The 23,001-nt window shown below is 37.1% G+C and overlaps 1 protein-coding gene across 1 annotated transcript in view; it reads right to left on the bottom strand.

Moving 5' to 3' along the window:
• Window positions 1–1,548: 1,548 nt before the first annotated feature.
• The window catches only part of LOC120531432 (aldehyde oxidase-like), a 68,742-nt gene continuing 47,289 nt past the window's right edge, over window positions 1,549–23,001 (bottom strand). Inside the window, exons 24-35 of the mRNA XM_039756850.1 lie at window positions 21,563–21,649; window positions 16,685–16,876; window positions 15,826–16,053; window positions 11,808–11,903; window positions 11,594–11,722; window positions 10,827–10,901; window positions 9,900–9,952; window positions 7,951–8,065; window positions 7,621–7,686; window positions 7,223–7,411; window positions 3,759–3,926; window positions 1,549–1,820 (exon numbers count right to left, since the gene is read on the bottom strand). Coding sequence (XP_039612784.1) covers window positions 1,770–1,820; window positions 3,759–3,926; window positions 7,223–7,411; window positions 7,621–7,686; window positions 7,951–8,065; window positions 9,900–9,952; window positions 10,827–10,901; window positions 11,594–11,722; window positions 11,808–11,903; window positions 15,826–16,053; window positions 16,685–16,876; window positions 21,563–21,649 — 1,449 coding nt within the window. The 3' untranslated portion in view covers window positions 1,549–1,769. The remainder of the gene's footprint in view (window positions 1,821–3,758; window positions 3,927–7,222; window positions 7,412–7,620; window positions 7,687–7,950; window positions 8,066–9,899; window positions 9,953–10,826; window positions 10,902–11,593; window positions 11,723–11,807; window positions 11,904–15,825; window positions 16,054–16,684; window positions 16,877–21,562; window positions 21,650–23,001) is intronic.

Below are 23,001 nucleotides of genomic sequence, written 5' to 3'. Positions count from 1 at the left end.
TTCCACACTCACATGTAAAACTAACCTTGCGGTAATGCTCCACACATTTTTACAGCAGCCTCAGACCATGCATACGCAGGTTTCTGCTCGGTTTTGTAAACAGGCAGCACCCAGTGTCAAAGCAGTGCTAATGTTTCTGTGAGTTTGCTCTTTTTCATATTCGCATCCATGACGCAGGCTTTATCAAATACACCTAAATTAATTGTATATCATTTATAAGTTTAATGCACTTGATTGCAATCATTCTGTAACAATATAATGGTGCATGGAATGGCCAAACTATTCCAACTACCATGGCTGCTTTAGCATTGTTAGAAGACATCACAAATGGAAGAATCAGAAGAGCACATATTTACAGATCATAATGACTTCTTGTTCCATGGTGATGACTGGCTTCTAAGTCAATTTAGATTTCCAAGAGCTAATCCCTTGGAGCTGTATGCTGTTAGAATGCTAGAATATATACTTGATATCATTTATATGATGAAATTGATTTTGAATGTATATATATAACATTTTACACATAAATCATTAACTTCATTTAATGAATGTACACTGTTAATAATTAAATATGTGGAGGCATGGTGGTGTAGCAGAAACGCTGCTGCCTCACAATAAGGGGGGTCACGTCTTGGGTACACCATACCTGGAGTTTGTACATTTTCCTGGTGGGCTTCCTCTGCGTGCTTCTGTTTCCTTCCAAAAGTATGCAGTATGCAGTATGTATGCCATTGTTCTATTTGTAAACTAATCTAACATTCCATACTTCTAACTCTATGCTCCTCACTGAATAATTTACACATTCTGTTATTTACAGAAATAGCTAAGAAGGTTCTATTACATGTTAGGTTACAAGAGGTAAAATGTTATGCCATTATCTAAGTAATTATGTCAAACTGATACTCTATTCAAATTAAGAAAACACTTCTGTGAATTTTAACATTAAAATTCACTTTCTAAGATTGGCTCTTACAGTCCATTTGGGCACATCCTTCCTCCAATGCAAACAGAAAGTTTTATTTTTTTCTTTTAAAGTTCTCTTGATCTGCGGTGGACTGGCGCCTTGCCTGGGGTTTGTTTCCTGCCTTGCGCCCTGTGTTGGCTGGGATTGGCTCCAGCAGACACCTGTGACCCTGTAGTTAGGATATGGTGGGTTGGATAATGGATGGATGGATGGATGGAAGCTCTCTTGATAAGATGCATTTTTTAAAAAACCATTTTGAACCTAAATGCTATGCTTCTTTAAATAAAAGTGGCAAAGTTAAAATAAAACTCATCAGCTATTTTGAGGTCACTTATGTTTCTAAAGATTATGAAAAGAGAGGACATCTGAAGTTCAGCATCAACAAAACCAGTAAGAAACCAAAATGAAAAGAAAGTAGCAACAGCTGACAAGGCTGTTCATGCTGGGGATCCCCATATCAACCTTAGTGGATACTGAATGATGGATACCAGCTGGACTGACAAATCTATTAAATGAGCCACAAAAGGCCCACTATTAAAAGAAATAATAGTCTGCAGCTCAAGACATGGTAACCAAACATCTCATTTTGTATAATAGCTTTATTGTCTGTATTGGGAATATATCTCTGGATTTGAGCTACTGGCACAGGGAAATACAAAAGGCATGTGACATTTCCAAACTGTTTTAGTAAAGCACCACATAAGCCATTTGGTTGTTAATGGAAGGAAGTTCATATTTCAGTGATTATTTATAACACATGAAACTGAAAGATTAGATTCAAATTCAGCATTTGTAATTTTCTGACTCATACATTGATGGCCCAGGGAATGAAGCTTCCTGGCTCAGGAGTAGGAACCTACAAAAGATAACAATAGAATGCCAAGGATTAGGAAATATGAATTGTTTTCCTGTACAAACTTGTCTCCTGTTCTCTTACAAAATACATAGTTGTTTGTCCTTTTTGGAAATAAAGTTTGCTGCAGATCCTGTCGTAAGGCAATTAGCAGTATAATGGAATTTGTTAAAGATTTTAGCTCTTTTAATTTTAACTATAATCCTAATTACTAATAGTGTAGTCTCAGTTATTGAAACAAAGATATACATTTTAAGAGTACTTGCCGATGCCACATAAATCTGATACTAGCCTTCTCACTCACACAAAGCCTTTTGTCAAGGTTTCTTCCCTATGTACCCTGTGACATGGAGCCTTCACATTGAGTGTGCACTAGAACTGCTCATAATGCAAAGCTTGCACTTTTCTTTCCTCTAGGTTTCAAAACTGGATATCCTACCCAAAAAGGTCAACTGCCTATCAGGATGTGACTGCACCCATTAAAGGCTAGAAAACTCTAAATGTGCAGTACATTCTCATGCTAATTCCATATAGAAAAACATGGATTAGAAAGATATTTTTAGTTCAGTATGTGTAGGGATCAAAGCAGAGCCTTCGACTTTTCTATACAGGAGCATTATAGAATGAAGGCTGGGAACATATTCTTAAGGAACCAAGTGAGCCGAGATGTAGGGAAATCCTCACAAAAAACAGAGGCATACCATGTCCTTTCTAAAACCTGCAGAGACCTTTGCCAACAGAAAAGGCTCACGTGGATTCAGATATCTTAGGAAATGTTAATAGAGAATTTTTTTTTTTTTAACATAACAGGGATTGTATAAAACTTCTTCACAACTAACTTTTCTGGTTTATTGAGTGCCCCCTTCAAGAGAACTCTGTGTGCAAACCTCCATGTTCATTCATTTACATTTGCTTAATTCTCCCCTTAGGTCTGTCTGTGAGCTACAGTGAGTTACAGTTCAAGTCACACATAAAACTTCATTTTTTTACTTATATTTTAAATCTAATAATTCTGTATTATAATTGAGATTTGCGATTAGAGTAAATTGACTCAAATCTCAGGTAAAGTCTATTAATTCTTCTTGAAGGATCACTCACTTGTAAATTCAATCTGTTCTTTTACATTATAATTTACTATTAGAACATTTGAAGATCCTCTCTTTACCCCAAAGCTACTCTAAACTGAAAAAAATGACTAGATCTCATTTATTGTATGTACTGTATATTAGTGAAAGCATTGACAATGGTTCCAATTTAAAGAGGCACAAAATTATGTAGTACAATGTTTCTTCAGGACTATACTACTTTCGTGTGGTCTTTAAATCATAGCCCTACAAGGATTTGAAGGAAATTAGGAAAGAATATGTTCCTTTAACACCTCTGTATGTCTACTTTTTAAGCAAATCATTTGCTAAAAGCAGGGGCAGCATAGTAGAATAGTGGTTAGCACTGCTGGCTTACGAGTCCAATCCTGTAGATTTGAAACCTTTGCCGGAGAAATTTTCCCTTATTTGTCTGCTTGTTTTTGTTCCTCTGGAAACTACAGTTTTCCTCCCACATGCCAAAGACAGGCACAATAGGATATCTGGTGATTCTAAGTTGATTCAAAATTTGAGTCTGAAATTTCTACAGATGTAGTTTTACAGAACTAGAAAAACAATTTGTAATTTCTACTCTTGCATTTTTATATTTAATAGTAAAAAACAAGACTGTTATTTGTCTTTTTGCTGCTGTAGAAATGATTTAATTGAGATATTAAGGAGGCCATGTAACTCAGTGAATTTTGCCCTCATGACAAGGATTTGTTTTTAAGATTGAATTTTAAAAAGCAATTTTCTATTTAACTGGACTCAGTGTTCCATCCCTTTAAATTAGTATATTTCCTAATTCAGTATCCCTACCACCATTTAAAAAGCAATACACTTAATAAACACATCTCACCATCTGTGTGAACTGATCAGCACATGCAAGACGAATCTTCTCGGGAGTTGCAGGAGAGTTCAGGGCAAAATTGTCATGCAATCCCACATCCTTTCTTGCTGCAGCAATTGCTTGTTTAATGGCAAAAAACACAGTGCATCCAAAAAACACAGTGGGTTCTCCAATCCCCTATATCAAATTAAGACAGGTAACAAATGTTAGATTAGTAACACAATGGTGCAACATAAATCTACTAGTTTCACGCGCTGAGCCAGTGCACCATTATGGATTCTTCTGCTACATAAATCCCGGTCAGCGTGAAAATTAACGCACGTGCACGAGCCTGCTGTCCCACCCCAACTCCTCCCAGAATTACGCCTCTTTGAATATGCAAATCAATATAAATAGCCCTTAAGCTCAATGTTCTGTGAAAAGGCAATGGCAAAAGCACGAGGGAAAATAGAATTTCAGTGAATACCAAGTGGAGGCAAGGAAAAACGTACTGGTTTAAACAGTGGTATAAACAACAAAATTAAGTTGATCAAGTGACATAGAATGTCGGAGAAACTCGAAAGCTCAAGTTCACAAAGTTGCACAGTGCCCGAAATAAAAAAAGAAGTTGTTAGACATCAAAGTCGCCATGAAAAGGAGAGTTGCAGCCCACCGTCTGAAAGTCATATGAAAGCTTATTAGGGTACAGAGAAAAAAAAAGGCACACAGTTAGGAAAAAAGCATGAAATGTCAACTTTAATCTCGAAATTTCCACTTTAATCACGTAGTTTATTTTGTCATTAAAGTAGAACATCATAAACTAGTTTCTCAAATCCCATTGTAACTAAAGTAACATTTTAATTGCTTTGTTTTGTATTTGATCTTCTATGTGCTCTATGTGTGTGAATCACTATGTGTTTCCGGGTTTTCTCTTCCTCCAACAGGACACAGAATCCATTACATTCATAATATTACAGCTTTCTGAATAATTAAAATACTGAGATGTATACGTGATATCATTTTCATGACGATAGGAGTTAAAGCATGTTATTAAACATGGGAACACGGTGGCGCAGTGATTATGCGTGACCTTCGATGAAATAATTTATTGCAGCAGTACTGTCTCTTTCAAACATACTAACCCCCAATTCCTGTCCTTCCTTTTCTTTCTCCAAATACCCATTCGCCACACAATCAGCTCTATAATAGAAGTTAAGCCATCTGTAAGCTTAGAACGCCGATTCTTCAAAACTTTTATGGAACATTGAAATATCTTCGTAGTACATGTTTAATTATTCTATCCTGTTGGGTGTCACGCCAGTCCCAGCAAGCATACAGCGTTAGGCAGGAACAATCCGTGAACTAGCGCAGCGACACCGTGTGCTCACATGTTTAATTATTAACAATATAGATTATTTAAATGAAGTTAAAGTTTTATCTGTATAATATAATAAACATATTTTGCTACATTTCATCTTAAAAATATCATCATCATATGTAAATACGCTCTTTATAAAGTGGCTCAGGTTGTGCAATATTATAACTGTAGTGCAAGTTTACAGTGAGGTGATTGTACTAATAAGTACAAACAGTTCTACAAGGAGCACTTGATGGACTGATTGAGTGCGTTTCTAGTTCTTGAGATGAAACTGTTTCTGTACCGCGAGGTCCATACAGGAAAGGTTTTGAAGCGTTTGCCATGTGAGAGCAGTTCAAATAGGCAGCATGATAAGCTGTGGCAACCCTTAATGGGAGCAGCTGAAAGAAGAGAAAGAAAGTGCAGTGAGAGTAACAACGCTAAAGCAGTTATGGTATTTGGAATAGTTTGACCATTCTGTGGACCATTATATTGTTACAGGTTAAATCTAAAAAAGAAAAGTAACCACACAGGAACAGTAGCACTGCTTTGACGCTGGGTGCCGCCAGACTGCAAAACCGAGCGCAGAACTTGCGTACGCCAGGGCATGAGCTACTGCGGAAATGCGCATGGCTTTACGCCAAGTTTAGGTTTTATACATCACGATTTCAATGCGGAAACGTTCTTACGCAATATTTTTGTGCGTACACACCGTTTATACATGAGGCCCCTGAACTTTTTTCATTTCTGTAAACTAAGTTTAAAAATAGGTACATAATTTCTTTTATGCTGCATTCTTCACCTAGCAAGTAGGTACCAATGGCAAGTACACTACAGTGTAGGGCAAAGTCCTATAGCTGACTTTCAAGCAAGAGAAAGAACCATACTGGCAGTAAGAGAGCACTTCAAAATGTCAGTGTGAGAATTATTGAAAACGATGGAAGAGTAAATCTTGTCATGCATGGTGCCCCAGAAGTGAATTATCTAAGCTACAAAAAAAGATACAGCAACACCCAGAGAGACAGCTGGCAATTGAGGCGGGTAGACATGGGTCATGTGGCAGTAGACCGCTCATAGCTTGAACAGGTGTGACTTTGCTTGCCAGGAATAAAACGTGAATATCCAGCTCTTTAAAGATTATTGAGAACTCAAGGGTGCAGGGATACCAGAGCAGCTAGGGGGAGTTCTAGAATGGTACCCTTCAAGTAAAATCAAGTATCCTGTCTGAGAAGGAGAAGTTGCCTTTTCCCAAGAACAACAGTTCTGAAATGATCAGAAGACAAATAGGTTGGCAAAAAAAATGGACAAAAAGCAGGCCAGAGGTCATTACAAGACTTAAAGCTAAGTGCAAAAAAGCCAAAAGAAATAATATAAAGATCAAAGAAAAAAAAAGGCAAAAAAGAGTCACAAGTAGTCATAGACAAAAAAATCAAAGATGGGTGCTGACTAAATCACACTGCCAACATTTTATACTGGCAGTGTCATGGCATTAGGAGTTATGTGACATGAAAAATATGTCTGGCAACCATGAACACATTTGGCATCACCCAGAAAGAATTACAAAAACATGATGACATCTATAAAATAATCAAGACAGCATTGAGACAAATTTAAAATAATAATGAATTAATTAAATAAGCAAAAATAAACCAAAATATCCCGAAGGACCACACGAGTAGGGCTGTTCTTGGTCCTATGAACAATTTCAGGGTTTGCCAATAATGAGGATGGGATTTAATGCCTCCTTAAACCAAACGTTTCTTGAGTTTAAATTTGGATGGAAAGTTGTGCTGCTGGTTTACTGATGAAAGAAAGAGAAGCCAAGTGGAAGCAAGAGACACAGGAAAGGACAGAGAGAGTGTTCTGGTGTAGAACTTGAAAATTGGTCAAGTGTGTGAATCTATACACTTAATAGATCGGAGCATCTTCTAGAGAAAGATCCACTAGAGCAACAAAAATGTCTTTCTCTTCATGTGGAGACACACAAGAAAAGTCCTTTTATGGTTGTTCAAAACCTTATACAGTAGTAAAACAGCCACTTCTAAAAGGTTAATGACTACACTGTAAAAACAATTGACCTTATTTTTGTCCAATGTAAAAAAAAAAAACATGCTTAACACACACTACTGAGCCTTGCCTTAGATGAATAGATGGCATGTGGATTTGAAGCATTTTGCAGGAGGGAAGTATTAATTTGTTCCGGAATATCACAAATTGTTGGGATCTTGTATTGGGATGGGCCCCTAGTTATCAGGACTCCACTTGGAGAAAACTTGAGCTCTTCTATGGTGTAGAGTCCCAGGCCCTGGACAAAACCACCTTCAATCTGAAAGGTTAAAAATAGCAGTTTAGCTGTAGATGACATATCAAAGTAAATTATTTGTTTTCAGTGGTAGCATTAGACATTAACTAAGGCTTGTTTATGTGTTTTATGGTTGATGCTTGGTGTGGATAGTAAAGGACTATACAGAAGTATTGTTTAACAACTGATTCCAGGATTCCCAGTGATAACTAAACATAGCACTGTGCACTTGCCTGTCCAATATCCAAAGCTGGGTTTAGACTTTGACCAACATCCATCACAATGTCTGTTCTTATATTCTGAAATTTACAAACAAAATCATTATTTTAGTTGCCGTTTTGCTGTTGTGTTAGGCTTTTATTTTTCTTTAATATAATAAAATTATTGACAAGCTGTTTTTGTTATACAGAAAACATTATGGGAATCAAATTATTTCATTGTGTGGGGTCTGATTGCCAGGAACTCAAACAAAAAAAACCCTGTTATATCTTATAAAATAGACACAATCTTTTTTGTAATAAGGGCAACACCATTCTCTGACACAGGACAGATTACTCCTGTACCTTGTGATCTCCAGTTAAGCAGTCAACTTCTACTTCAGAACAGCACACCCCAAACGTGAAATAGTAATAAGCTTTCCCTTCACTTCTTTCCCAGTCAACATCAGTATTAGGGCCCCTGTTAAAGAAAATTAAATAACAGATTAAAAATTAACCAGAATTCCTCCAGAATAATAATCATTTGGCTTGAGCTGAATTTTAATTAAGTTGGCAGGATGGTAAATGAGTTTGCACTATGATGCTTAGATTCTGATTCAGTTCTTGAGCAGGTAGCATTCTATGCAAATTTTGCCTGTGCTTCTCTTGTTGGTGTGGTTTACTTGGAAGTCTCTGATTTCCTTAACAATTGTCTAAAGATATACTGTGATTTTCAATGCTGACTTTGAACTGGCAAAAGATGAGTGGGTGAGTAAATCGGTGAGTGTAGGTGGGTGTTTGTGATGGCTTTGCTGTGGATTAGCTCATCCAGGGTTGATTCCCATCTTACATTCCCTTCCACTAGGATAGATGATACTTTAATTCAGGTTCGGTTCTGAAATTTCTTTCCAGTATAATGTTTATCATTCAATTATAAATAATTAGACACTCTCATCGGTGATTACAAAAGGATATAAAACTCCCTTATGATTAAACTTTTAATGAAATCTCTCTATATATATTCCTGGAATGGAAAAGCAAGGCGACGATATGTGATCTTCTCGGAAGTTCTCAAAAGACATTTTAAAGACCTGTGAGACAAAAAAGACTGGCCATGGAGCGTCTCGCAGGGACCGTAAACATGAGACTTGGTGCCAAGAGATTGTCTCAGGGCAGTCTCGCGGGGACGTGGAACATAAGATTCTTGCAAGACACACCCTTCTTATCAAATAAAAGCAAGGACAGCCAGCAAAACATTCAGTCATGTAAAGTCACGTGGCACACAGATCCTGTGCTCTCAGCAAAGAAGAAAGAGCAGTGCGGAGAAAAGAGACCCAAGGCGCAATGCATATGCAGAGAAAGGTACAGAATATGAAAGCAGTAGCAGTCGAAAATATTGTAGCTTCCCAGCCAAGCTGAAGCCTTTTTTGTTTTAAGTGACTGTTAGGTCCGAGGGAGGACAAGGTGCAGCACGGAAGACTGATAGCTGGGATCTTATTGATGCGGTAAGGGGGAGGCGAGACCCGTGGGAGGAGGTGTTGGAGAGGATGCTGGAAAGTTGTGTTTGGGGTTACGCAGTCGGCGATTGTTAAAGTAGAACTTTTGTGACACTTTATTATGTCAGTCACTACAGTATCAAAAAAAAAAAGATAGAAAAGATCGCATTACCGCAAAACAAACGGAAATTAGTTTAAGTCAGAGAATTTCAAAAACGGGGTTTAACTCATGTGCATGTATTGGTTACTTTGCAAAAATAAAATGATTAACTGCTGATGATGTGGATCGTTTTGTCTGTGCTGAAATTCCAAACAGAGAAACCTATCCTAAATTATGGTACAAAGTCATTAAACACAAGTCTCATAGACCTCATTTAAAAGACTCAGCATATTGGGACAGGAAAGATTCCAAATATTGTTTTTACAGAAGTTCTGAAATAAAAGTGAAACTAAGGAAATAGCAACAATTCAAAGAAAATAAAATCTTATAAGTGTGTATCCGGAAAACCAAACACAGGGGTTGGCGAGCGAAGTGAGCAGGGAGCAAAGCCCCCTAGTATATATTTAAAAAAATGTTAAACTGCTTCACTCAGTTATATCTCTCTGGACACAACAAAGACCAGGCTTTTTAAAAAATCAAATAAGCTTCAAAGCTCCATGCTATTCTATGTGTCAACTGCCACATGACCACAGTGAGGATGAAGAGATGCCAATTTATACAATACGGAAAGATTAGAATTCAAAGCTTATCAGAAGAAATTTATAACTGAAACCTCCCAATGCCACTTGAACTTCTACCATTGGCATCTCTTTACTTACCTGAAAAAGCCAGTGGAGGATAAGCTGATCCTTTGTATATAAGCCTCTTTGACCTAGGAAGACAACAGACCCAATAAGAGGTTTAGTTATGTAAGGGAACTTGATTGTTCTTTATGGCAACATAGAAAGCACACTGGATGTTCATCTAAAAACTATAATTTGGTCAGGCAAAAAATCCAGAAAAGTATTTGTATGGGGAAGGGTGAAAGGCTGATTGTCCTGAAATGGAGCATATATACCGGTTTAGTATACAATGCTGTACATTATGTCAAAATGAACCTTGTTTAATAATAATGTGAACAGAAAAATGTCATAAAGTAAAAGAGCAGAAGCAGAAAAACACTAACGTAATTTTCACAAGAATCAAAAAGACTGAGTCATGAAAAACAAAACATTAATTCAAATTCATTGTCTACATTTTTTACCAAGTCAATACTAAATAAAACTGTACTGCCTCTTTTTTTCCCCAAAGACTAATGTGCAGGACAATTGCATGTCTTTCCTTTGTTTTGATGCAAACTTTGAATGCGAGTATTTGTACACCAGCATCTCTTGTAACTTCACTGTGATAATGTCATGTATGGAGTCACCATGAATTCATATGGTTAGCTAGGGCTGATTTTGCCATCAACAATATGGAAGCACCCAGGTAAACCAATGCAGGACATAGAGGTAACCTAAGGATAAACATTAAACATAATGGTAAGCCACAATATCATAAAAATGACGTTAACACTATATCTGGACACTATGTGTTAACAATGAAAAGTTTCTCTTTGTTGACTTTCAATTCATTATTATAAAAACCTATGCCACTACCTGCCCCCTGTCTATAACCTTATTACTGGGGGTTGTCATGACCTGCACAGATACAGATGTGTGCAGGCATCATCACCACTTCAGACAGCAGAAGCTCACAAAACGCACCCAATATTCCCAGGACATCTTGGGGTGTTGCTCCATGATGGGCTGAAGGCGGTTCATCATGTTTTCACAGGCATCCTGACAATAAAAAGACAAGCAGCTGTGAAATCTCATCCCAGACCCAAGAACAAGACAGAGCTCACATCGATGAGAGGGTTCCTTTATTAATATTTAATGGCCAGCTTTAGACACCTGAAGGCTTCATTTTGATTTCACAACTAGGAAAAGTCTTCCCCTCCGTTTTCTTACTCAGTTATTCACTTCAGGGTCATGGGGAGCCGACACCTATATGAGGGGTGACCAACTCTGGATAGGGCATCGGTCCATCACAGGACACATTCATTGTTACTGGGCCAGTTTAGACTACCCACTTAGTAAATTCTACATATCTTTGGAACAAAGGAGAAGAAATGGAATTTGCAAGGCAGCCATACTAAAGTATGTGCTGCCATGCTGCACATTAGGATAGGTAGGGATTGTAAGTTGGCCCACTGTTTGTGAATAAAGCTATGCGCATGATAAGCTGGCACTCTGTCCTCTGGAGATTTAATAAAAGAATGGCTTAATGGATTCTTGGTGCAGCGGGTTCATTCATCTTTCTATGTTTAGTTCTAAATTTTGATTGTGTAAGAGTTCAACATTCTCACTGTAGACGTGCGATATAAAGCATTAAGGTATGTTTAAAATTCAGGTATGTGTAAAATTCTCACTCCTTACAGTCTGAATTGAACAGGATTCTCTCTGTAATGGCACTAAAAAGAGGCACTCACCTTAACAGCCATGCCTACTGCATCACTGCCAAAGGAAGCAGCAGAAGGTGCTGCATTTGGTACACTGGCTGTGCTGGTCTCGACAATATAGATGGAGGATTGCGGGATTTTCAGGATTCGACTGGCAATCTTAGAAAGCAAAAGAACAATTAAACTTCACGACTCATTTAAAAGCATTGCTTGGAGTTAGGAAGAGCATGAGATAAGCTCCAACCTGTATCATTTTGGTGTTGATCCCTTGGCCCATCTCTGTGCCACTATGACTGAGCAATACTGATCCATCTTTGTAGACATTGATAAGTGCTGCTCCCTATAGAGAAAGAATTTGGTAGACATCATTAGGCAGCATTACAATTATTTTTTTCTTTGTAAGAAAGAGATAACACATAATTTGTGACCCTCTGAATAAAGGACATCTCCAAAGGACAGGAATGTTTTGATTGGGAGCCAGGGGGGAAACTATTAAGTTATATTAAAGTATAGGGACAGGCAATAAAATGACAAGGATAATGGTAGGTTATGACTCTTCAGAGATGTCTGTGATCTGCTCGAAAAAATGGAAAAGATCTATTCATTACAAGTTCATGTAAAGATCTAAATATCTGTCTGAATCTTTAACATTGAGATTCATTCTGTGATCTCTCAGTGTATTCTTGTATTAAAGGGTGATCTTTTGATGCTTAAGTTTGGGTTTGAATTCAGTCCAAAGCAGTAAAGCAAAGCAAATGCACGAACAAACAGTTGTTTGAGCATTGTCAGAGCTTGATAAAATAAGATGCCACATGCACAGTAATATTTTTAAAGGAATTTTTGTCATTTATTAAATTCATGTTTGTTTACACATTCAGTTAAGTCACTTGTGTTTTGCTGATATCACTGTTGTGCATAAAATAGAAGAAGTGTTGTCATGTGTTATAATGTGGACATGTTATGGTAGCCTATCTTGAGAACTTCAAGCAAATAAATAAACCCAAAAAGCACTAGAACTAGACAAAACACTAGCAAAACTCTTGAAAAAATACATAATATGACTTAAACATTGTGGTAAAGGCCTAAGTTTTGCATTATTCGTAATAAGATCATTATCTCGGTTAGTTAGTTTTATGGAAGTAGTGATAAATAACTAATAGATCTGTTACAGCTGCCATCAGAAAACCCTAACATTAAATAGTTTAGACAGCAGTAAACAATTTTTAAAACCATCACAATGTCCTGTACAATTCATTTTACAGTATTCTCTGTTCTTTTTAATTTAAAAATAATCAAATACTTTTTAGATCACCCTTGGAAGAAAAGTTTTTCAATTATTGTAACAAACCTCTGCCTCTTAACTATACTGTACATTGGATGTTGGCATACTATGCATAAGATTAAATGATTTGCCTATTGTTTACATTTAGAAATGAAGGAAGAAAATTATTAATATGTACTGAAATGTCAGCCTGCACTCATATTCTTACTCCTTACTTTGCATCTTAAGGATCAACAGCAGATCCCACATTTTGAAAGCATAAAAGAAACATATAAAGCAGAAGATGAAAGAGTTTTGCTTGGTGCTACATGGGTATTCGTTTCTTTTTAAAACCACTGACATTATAAAAAACATTTTTATGGAGATGCAATGCCACCATTTGCTAATAGAATTTTGTAGATCACTTAGGAAAGAAGAATTTTTGAGTTAAATTATTAAAAATCCTAGAAACAAATATAACAGTAAGTGTATAATAAAGATATGGATATAATAAGGTTTGATATAATAAAGATGGAGGTCTCCTTTAAAGCATTAACGGTAACACACTTTCCTTATTCTTCTTAAGAATTAAAATTCTTCTGTTATACCTTTTCTTTGTCTCTGTTTGTATAATGTAAAAAAAAAGCTCAACTACTTCAGCCTTACCTCATCTCTCACATCCTGCTGTTCCACAAAGTCTTCAGTAGACTTTCTCTAGTACCATGATGCACTTTTTATTGATGAAAACTAAACCTACACAGATTATTGATCCCAAAGGAAAACTGCAATGTTATAGCAGCCAGCTCAGAAAAGCTACACAGAATACACTTGACACAAATCAGTAAGATAAAGTAAATACATACTGTATGTCCAAAATCAAATTAAAATTAACATATTAAATGTCGCTGGAAAAGGGTGGAGTGCCCTCTAAGGGTTGGGAGGGAGATTGGCAGGCGGATCGGTGCGGCGTCCGCAGTGATGTGGGCTCTACATCGGTCTGTCGTGGTGAAAAAGGAGCTGAGCCGTAAGGCAAATCTCTCAGTTTACCAGTCGATCTACGTTCCTACCCTCACCTATGGTCATGAGCTATGGGTAGTGACCGAAAGAACGAGATCGCGAATGCAAACGGCTGAAATGAGTTTCCTCCGCAGGGTGTCTGGGCTTTCCCTTAAAGATAGGGTGAGAAGCTCGATCATCCGGGAGGGGCTCAGAGTAGAGCCGGTGCTCCTCCGCATCGAGAGGAGTCAGATGAGGTGGCTCGGGCATCTGATCAGGATGCCTCCTGGACGCCTCCCTGGTGAGGTGTTCCAGGCACGTCTAACTGGGAGGAGGCCCTGGGGAAGACCCAAGACACGCTGGAAGGACTATGTCCCCCGGCTGGCCTGTGAACGCCTCGGGATTCCCCCGGAAGGGCTAGAAGAAGCGGCCGGGGAGAGGGAAGTCTGGGCATCTATGCTCAAGCTGTTGCCCCCGCGACCCGATCTCGGATAAGCGGAAGAGGATGGATGGAAGGATGGATATTAAATGTCATAACAGGTTTTTTAAGGTTTTATCAACTAATGACAGCTGGTACAAAATATCTGTGACAGCACTCCCTGATGCATAGTGGGAGAGTAAGGAGCTCCGCAAGTGGGTTACGGTGTCAAGCATAGAGTGGAGGGCATTGTTCATTAAAGTCAGCAACTTGGCCAACATCCAACTCTCTGCTGTCCCCAGGAAGTCTCAGAACTGAGTAGTGTTAAATAGTTTAAGTATATTCTCTCTTGACTTAAGCACCACACTAAATCTGCACTAAGCAGCATTATTTTATCTTGTACTTTAATTTCAAAATCTTACATTGTGTGAATATATTTATAAGATTTTCAATTCTGAATAATGAACTTTGCATACATAAAACATCCTTTCCACATTGTATAAGCACATATGCAGGTCTGAATGATTAAAGAACCCCCAGTTACATCTCACAATTTATTGAATTTTGTGTGGTCTCGAAAGCATAACTAGTTTGTTATGTTTGTTGTTATATTTACATTATTTTATTTACATTAAACAGCAAAGATCCATCTTTTTATTGTATGACCACTCTTTCACCATTTCCAAACTAAAAGATGTGCAATCATTTACAGAACATGGATAAAGAAGGTGTTTCTCCAGAAAACGGTAATCATTTTTATTTTTGTATATGAAGAGGACCTTTATGTAATCCTTTTTAATCATTAGGGATACAAAGTTGCTCCTTGGTTCACAGTATAAATTTACATTTCCGCATTACAGCTTTGTCCCAATGAGATTGATAATACAGAGGTGTACATCTCTCAAACACAAAAATCTACTATAGCTCTGTTTTAGTGAGATTCTAAAGTCTGTTGTGTCATTGTTTGGTTGAGCAAACACAGTTTTCCTTCTCTTTGCACCCTGGGATTCTGTTGCTTGTGTTTTAGCAGTATATCTTGGCTTATCTTATTCAAACCATGCTGAACATGAAGGAACATAATGATTGTTTTAAGCTAGTAGATGATTTTTGGCTCCTGTATAAAATTAACAGATATTGCTGAACTATTATATTACTTGTATGAACACACATTGGCTGCCCCTCAACATGTAGAAAGTGGAAATCTGATTTTGCATCTTAGTTTTAACGATTGTCTCCATTATTTTGTAATTATTACAATGTAATTTTCCTGTCTTCACATCTGTTCAGTCTGCTAAATGTTTTATATATGGCCACAATACTCAAATGTCTCAAATCCTAAAAAAATCTTTGTAATAAAGTCTGAAAAACAATGTAAAAGGCAATAAAAATACTTGTTAATGTAATAACTGTAAGACATACAATACAAATATTCCAAAGATACTTTTCTCTGGTACAAAACGAATAATGTTTTGGCACAGTTACATGTTCACCTTCTGTCTACCAATGACATGGGAAACAGACAGAATTAAGCATTGAGGACCAAACCTGGACTATATTAAGGACTTTAGAAAACATCATTTACTAGACCTGGTTATAGAACCCTTTAGAGAAGCCGATGCCAAACTTGATAGGCACTGCTGATATGCCACGCTTCTTCCACCGGTTCTGTTTGTTGAACTCCTCAATATTTTGCCTTCTCTGGTGGTAGACTGCTTTCTCCAAACATTCATTCCAGCAGCGCACCATATTGCTGGCATCAAAGGATTGCCTGAAATGGGTGTGCGATTCATTTTTGTACATGTTGATCTCCCGTACCTGAAATATAGCAAAACAATCATGAAGCAGAATAAAGTCAATTTTTCTGTGTCTATTTTGGACCTTTGACCCATTCAAAGCTATAATTTAGCCTGTGCCAATTCCTTTTTTGAACTGGTCTCACCTTTGCATCTTTGTACTATTCCATTGATGTTACTGCTATATCTTTTCTGTGAATTATTGTATATTGCATTGTTTCTACTGTAATACTAATTTTAATAAAAAGCATTTAGTGATAGTGTGCAGTGTTAAAGATCCATTGAATGAATTTGCTTGGATTCTTAGAGGCCCAAAATCTATCTTGGCAGCATTAAGCACAAGGAAAGAACTAACTCTGGATAAGTCACCAGCATAATTATACATGCTCATACAGGCCAAGTTAGAGCTGCCAATTAGTATAACTTTGACATATGAGAAAAAAAACAATACTTTACATGGAGATTGTGAAGAACTTGCAAATTCCATATTCAAATTTGTTGGTTGGGAATTGAATCCAGGTTCCTTAATCTATAAATCATCACCATGTTGCTAAACTACTATGTGAAAGATCACCGAACATGCAGTCTTACAGCACTGTGGTTTCTCTGTACAGACTAACTTAGTTTTAATGTAGCAGGATTTCCATACCCACCTCTTCTGCTGGAAGGCCACACTTGGCAGCCACCTCATTTATGACACTTTCAATCACCATGAGACCCTGCGGAGCACCAAATCCCCGAAAGGCAGTGTAGGATGGCAAGTAGGTTTTACACATGATGCCACGGCCTCGAAGATTTGGAATTTTGTAACAATTGTCCAGGTGTAGCAATGCTTTTTCAATGATCTGTGGAACATTGTTTCATAAAAAAATGAAGTGATCATTAGCACAAAAAGCACAAAAATCTCAAATGAAACATGAATATCAAGAGCAAGCACAAGTAAGTAGGAATAGCTTGTTTATTTAAAAGGTTCATTAATACATGTATAAATGATAAAGTAGGTTGACGTTGTCTGTATTGATACCAATTAGACAAGGACAAAGATAATAAAAAGCATAGGAATACAAAGACCAATTTTAATGAAGAAATGGTGTGCAACAACTGTTTAGATTTCAAAAGGACTCTGTACTTACAAGCATTAGCTTAGATTATTGGTTCATTTATTTTTGCCATTTTTTATATTTTAATTTATATTTCCATTCTTTGACTCTCACATACCACAGATATCCTTTTAACTGGAATATGTAAATATTATGAACACTCTGTCAAATAGTAAGGTGTCGAGTGCATAGCATAGAGATCAGAAAGAAAATGACCATATGATAGAAGAAGCAGCAAAAATCATAGTCTAATAACAGGCAGGAGTCAGAAGACCAAAAGAGATGAGAAGAACTGATATCCAAAGCCAGAAACACTGCACAAAGTCAAAATATTGTTGACTGAATTGAAATAAGGCAGGACTATCTGAGGAAGGAATAAGCAATAAAAAAAAAAAGTTTAGAGGGCGAAATCTAAAAATAGTCATTAAGACAGACACAAGTCCAAAACTCCAACAAAAAAAAAAAAACAAAACATGAAAATAAGAGACAAGACTCAAAATGAGCAGAAAAAATGTCCCTAATTGTTCGTTGAGCAGAGTATGAATCTTTGTCCAGAAGCTTGCACATTGTGCATTTGTGTGCTGCCATCTTATACAGTACATGAAGTTATATGCAACACGTCTTCAGATCATTAGGCCCACAAATCAGCTTAATCCCGAAAACAAGGAGAAACCAAATGATGTCACGTTAAAAATGATAAACAATGACAATGACAAATGAAATTAAATAATTATCTGAAACATAGCAAAGAAAAATGCTCAGTGTTAGAAAATGTTCAAATCCATCCATTATCTAACCCGCTATATCCTAACTACAGGGTCACGGGGGTCTGCTGGAGCCAATCCTAGCAACATAGGGTGCAAGGCAGGAAACAAACCCTGGGCAGGGCGCCAGCCCACTGCAGGGTGCACACACACACCCACACACAAAGCACACACTAGGGACAATTTAGAGTCACCAATGCACCAGACCTTCATGTCTTTGGACTGTGGGAGGAAACCCATGCAGACACGGGGAGAACATGCAAACTCCACGCAGGGAGGACCCGGGAAGCGAACCCGGGCCTCCTAACTGCAAGGCAGCAGCGTTACCCACTGTGCCACCGTGCCGCCCAATGTACAAATCAAAACACTTATTTGTTTTAAATCGACAATAACTGACACTAATAAATAATTTTATTTTCAGTGCAAATGAAATTGCCACCTTGTATAGACAGGATGGTATGACATAATATATAACTCTAGCATCATGTAACCAGCAGTAGGTGTAGCAACTGTAAATATACAAGTATATGTAATATAGCCCTGGCTATCCAAATAATCAATACAACATGGCAGCGACCATACCAAAACAAGAAACAAAATGGTATTGCCAGAGTAATGATAAAAGTAACAAACAAGACGAAACATGTCTATATGTCCAAATGTGAAACCAACTGAATAATAGGACACCAAAGCCCAGATTAATTCCAACACACACATGGATGTGTACCATCATCAGCATCATTTTATTGTTAACCTAGTAACTTTTAATTTGAAATGATCCGAATTGACTAAGAGAAGCTGAAATTAGACATTTTGTTAGAGCATCTAAAACAACTAAAATAAAAAAATAAACTGTTTATTACTTAAGTTGCTGCTAAATGCTGCTTCAGATTTCACATTTGGATTTTATTCCAGTGTTTTATTGCTGGTAATACATTCAGAGCTGAATTTTCAAACACAAAAACTTTAATATTACATATTGAAAATCAGTTTTTTTTTTTTTAAATAAAACTAGGGGGCTTCGCCCCCTGCTCAATTCGCTCACCAACCCCTGTGTTTGGTTATTTGGATATACAATTTATATTTTTTTTTCTTTGAAATTGTTTCAATTTCATTATTTGCACTTTTACTTAAAAGCTTTATTGAAAACAATAATTTTTTGGAGACACATTGTGACAACGCAATGTATAACAGCCTGTGAGTGACTATTGTTTCTGTTTCTCTAATAAATAATCCAACTTTTTCTAAGGTTTGTCCCTGTGATTTATTGATTGTCATAGCAAAATCTATTCTCACGGTACTCTGTAAACATTTTAATACGAATGGCATACCACGATTTCCTTTGGTGTGTAATGTTATTTGCGGAATATATACATTGCCTTTCTTTTTGCCTGTTAAAATTTGCATCGCTTCTCCATGATCATAAATATACATCTGACTGAATTGTGTATTCTTTGAAATTCAACTTGTCGTTGCTTTAACTGTTCCAGGACCACAGATTCTCATAGCGTATGGTCCATTATTGTGTAAATCCACGTTTTGTGCATTGAATGATGCGAATGCGAAAAGACTTTGTTGTCTACTCTTTGTCTTTTATTTCTGACCTCGATTTGTCCTGCTATTTTTTCAATTACACCTGGTTCTGATGATTAATCACCTTTTGTTTTGCAATCTTTTCTATCTTTTCTTTGATACTGTAGCGACTGACATGATAAAGTGTCACAGAAGTTTTACTTGAATAATTGCTGATTTCGTAAATGCAAACACAATTTTCTAGCACCCGCTCCAACCCCTCATCCCCCGCGTCTCACCCCCCCTTACCGCATCAATCAGTACCCCGCTATCAGTCTTCCGTGCTGTACTCCACCCTCCCTCAATCGGACCGAACAGTCACTTAAAACCAAAAAGGCCTTAACCTGGCTGGGACGCTACAATACTTTCGAATTTTACTACTTTCATATTCTGTACCTTTCTCTGCATGTGTATCACGCCATCATTTGTTTGAGCCTTTCGAATTCGACTGCTTTCATAATCTCTTATCTGCCTCTTTTTCTCTCCAATGCCTTTGGGTCTCTATTCTCTGTATTGTCCTTATACGCTTTATATGTGTGGAGAGCACAGGATCTGTGTGTACTATGTGCTTTTACTGCAACTGATTGTTTTTTGATGGGTGTGCTCTTATATGATATCTTTGGTAAGTAGGGTGTGTCTTTCAAGAATCTCATGTTCCACTTCCCTGCAAGACGGCCCTGGGACAATCTCTTGGCACCAAGTCTCAAGTTTACAGTCCCCGCGAGACGCTCTGTGGCAAGTCTCTTTTGTCTCACGGGTCTTTTAAATGCCTACCGAGAATTTCCGAGAAGATCACGTATCATCGCCTTGCTTTTGCTTTCCAGAATTTCTTTTTATAATAGAGAGATGTTATGAATGGAGTTTGAATCTGTGCCATTTCTGACATGTTTATACTCAAGAAATTGAATTATGTGGTTATTTTCTTGATTTACAACTTTGTTTAGGAGCTGACTTTATTTCAATGTCTTTATGAACGCCATTTTGTTTTAACAAAGGGTGCTGCCATTTTGTGGATTCAGTTATTAGGCAAGTACTGGATTCTAGGGGAGCGACATCTAGGGTAACAACATCATGGCCAATTGGCGAAGGGTTAAAAGCTTGCCTCGATGATGATTCTGTATTTGAGATTGCACAAAACTTAGCTACTGGCTATTCTTTTGATATTTTGTTACTGGTTCTAGAAATGAGTTCTGCTTTTTTACTTTGCTTTTTGATTTCTAGTTTGGCTTGGACATATCTCTTATATTCTTTTCTGACCTTGACCTTTGCTCTTCCCTTTACTCTGTTCTTCATCCTGATCTTCACTCTAAATTTTTGGAACTGTCTGCCTTTTCTGCAGTCAGTACAAAAGCAAAATAAAATAACTTGTTTTTACTATTTCTCCAACTTTCCAATCAGTTGGAGCAACATGTACATATTGTATTATTCCAAACAAAAACAAAAAAAATACACAATTTATCCAATTCCTATTTAATCCATGATTACATTAAGATGGTGGTCAATATGAAGGCTGATATTTAAATAAGATATTAATTTCAGGGTTAACCTGCTATGATCTACAAAGTACTATGTGTTTCTAATATCCAAGTTCCTGAGCTGATCAATTAAGTCATAATATTCCAGACTACAAATTCCATAATGCTTCCTACAGTCAACACATGTCTCAAGTTAAAATTATGAATGACATCTTTGCCACCACAGCAAAAATCTTTAAAAATCTGTCTAGCCATGGAGGTTTCAGTTGATTTATTAAGATCAGTAATTTGCTTGTAATTCAGTAATTTACACTCTTCTGATGATTAACAGGGTTAGGAGTTTGCTTTCCAAAGCTGAAATAACTTGCTACATTTTGTGATCTGTAATCAGTTATACTGAACTTAACCTACTTTGAGACTGGTGTATTTATGTGGCCTATCTGACAAAGTATCAAAGATCAGCATAAATCAGAACTGATCAACTCAGAAACTCAAAGGGCATAGGTCAGATTAGATCAGGTTAGATCCCAGTCCCCATATATCAGGTATCACCCGGGCACAATGTGTTATAATGAATGAAATTCAACTAAAGAAACAAAAGTGCTTGTTATTGTACTTACAAACTGGGACTCATCCAAGGTGTTGCCTGCATTACTGTAGTATGTCATATCAGCTGAAATTATTGTGCCATCATTCATAAACCCAACCTGACAAAAAAAAAAATTTTGGTTGTGAGCATCAGTAGGCTTTGTACCCTATGAACCAAGTTACCCAAACTATTCTGTAACATTTCAGTATTTATTTACCACTCTGATGCTGATCGTTCTGATTGTAAAATAGGTCATTACAATAGCAATTGACGAGAAGAATTCATAATTAATTGCAGAATTACGGTTTTTGAGGGTTCCTCTGGAGTGCCTCTTTCTCTTGTACAATTTGGCTCAAAAACTACTCGGTACATTTTCATCTCATAAAAGGCTTGAGTTTTGTATTTTTCGGTCCGGCCATTTTACATCTAGACCGTCCTCAACAAACTGACACATATACAGTACACACAGACATACACACATCAATCATCGAGATATTGATGTTTTCAGTATCAGGGGGACCCTAAAACATCAAGATCCATCGAAAACCAGAGATCGAAATTCTTGATGAATCTAAAGCTTTAACTCCTCCCCGAGGAATGGTAGGTTATGGCAGCATAGGGCACAAAGTAAAAATTGAGAATCTGTGTAATGCTTTCAGCAGGAGATTAAAATGAAAAAGTCTGTAACAATTTTGTCATTACAATCAAGGAAAACAGAAGATGTAAATTTACAAGTAATACTATGGGTGGCAAATCACTGACTGCTTCAAGGTGTTTGGTTCTTAACTCACAGCAGTAACCTGTGCTATCAGCTGAGCCTCCAGAACAAAATGCAACTTTTCACAGCAGAACATGAAAGTCAAATGAAGAGCTGTATAAGATACATCTCTCACAGTAGTGATCCAGCTAGAACTGTAAGCCAACTTTAACTTGGCGTGCACCTGCCCTTTTTGGAAGATGGTGAGTCTGGTTGCAGTCAGACAAGTATTGTGGGGTAATGTCAAGTGACATAGGAATATTTGGTGCAGACTGAAAAGACCATGTGATATGCTTACAACGTTTCATAATTTTTCAGTAAGTCATTGAAATACCAATTACTGCCAGTACTTAGAAGAAAGACTTTTTGGAAATGCTATAGCAGTCACGGTTTGAAATTCGGATTTGTTCTGCAAATGTTTTGTGAGCTAACTTTTCTGACCTTTACATCTTTTACAGTCCATACAGTGTGTTCTTATTGCCTTTTTAAATAAAATAAATCTACGTTTCCAAGGCTTTTTCTTATTAAACTGTTTGAGCCTAGTGACATTTATTTGTTTTTTCTTTCTAATTTCACTGCATTGCCATTTTGTTTTTAACTGGCGCCACCATTTTGAACACACTTTGCTATGAGACAGCAGTGGGTTGCTAAAGGATGTGTCACAGAAGTTGCATTACATGATGCCATTGGCACAAGAGTATTTTTTGCAATTT

The sequence above is a fragment of the Polypterus senegalus genome, chromosome 6 (assembly GCF_016835505.1).
Source record: "Polypterus senegalus isolate Bchr_013 chromosome 6, ASM1683550v1, whole genome shotgun sequence".
Lineage (NCBI taxonomy): Eukaryota > Metazoa > Chordata > Cladistia > Polypteriformes > Polypteridae > Polypterus > Polypterus senegalus.
The sequence above is the reverse complement of the archived record's forward strand: the minus strand, read 5'-3'. Positions and strand labels throughout refer to the sequence as shown.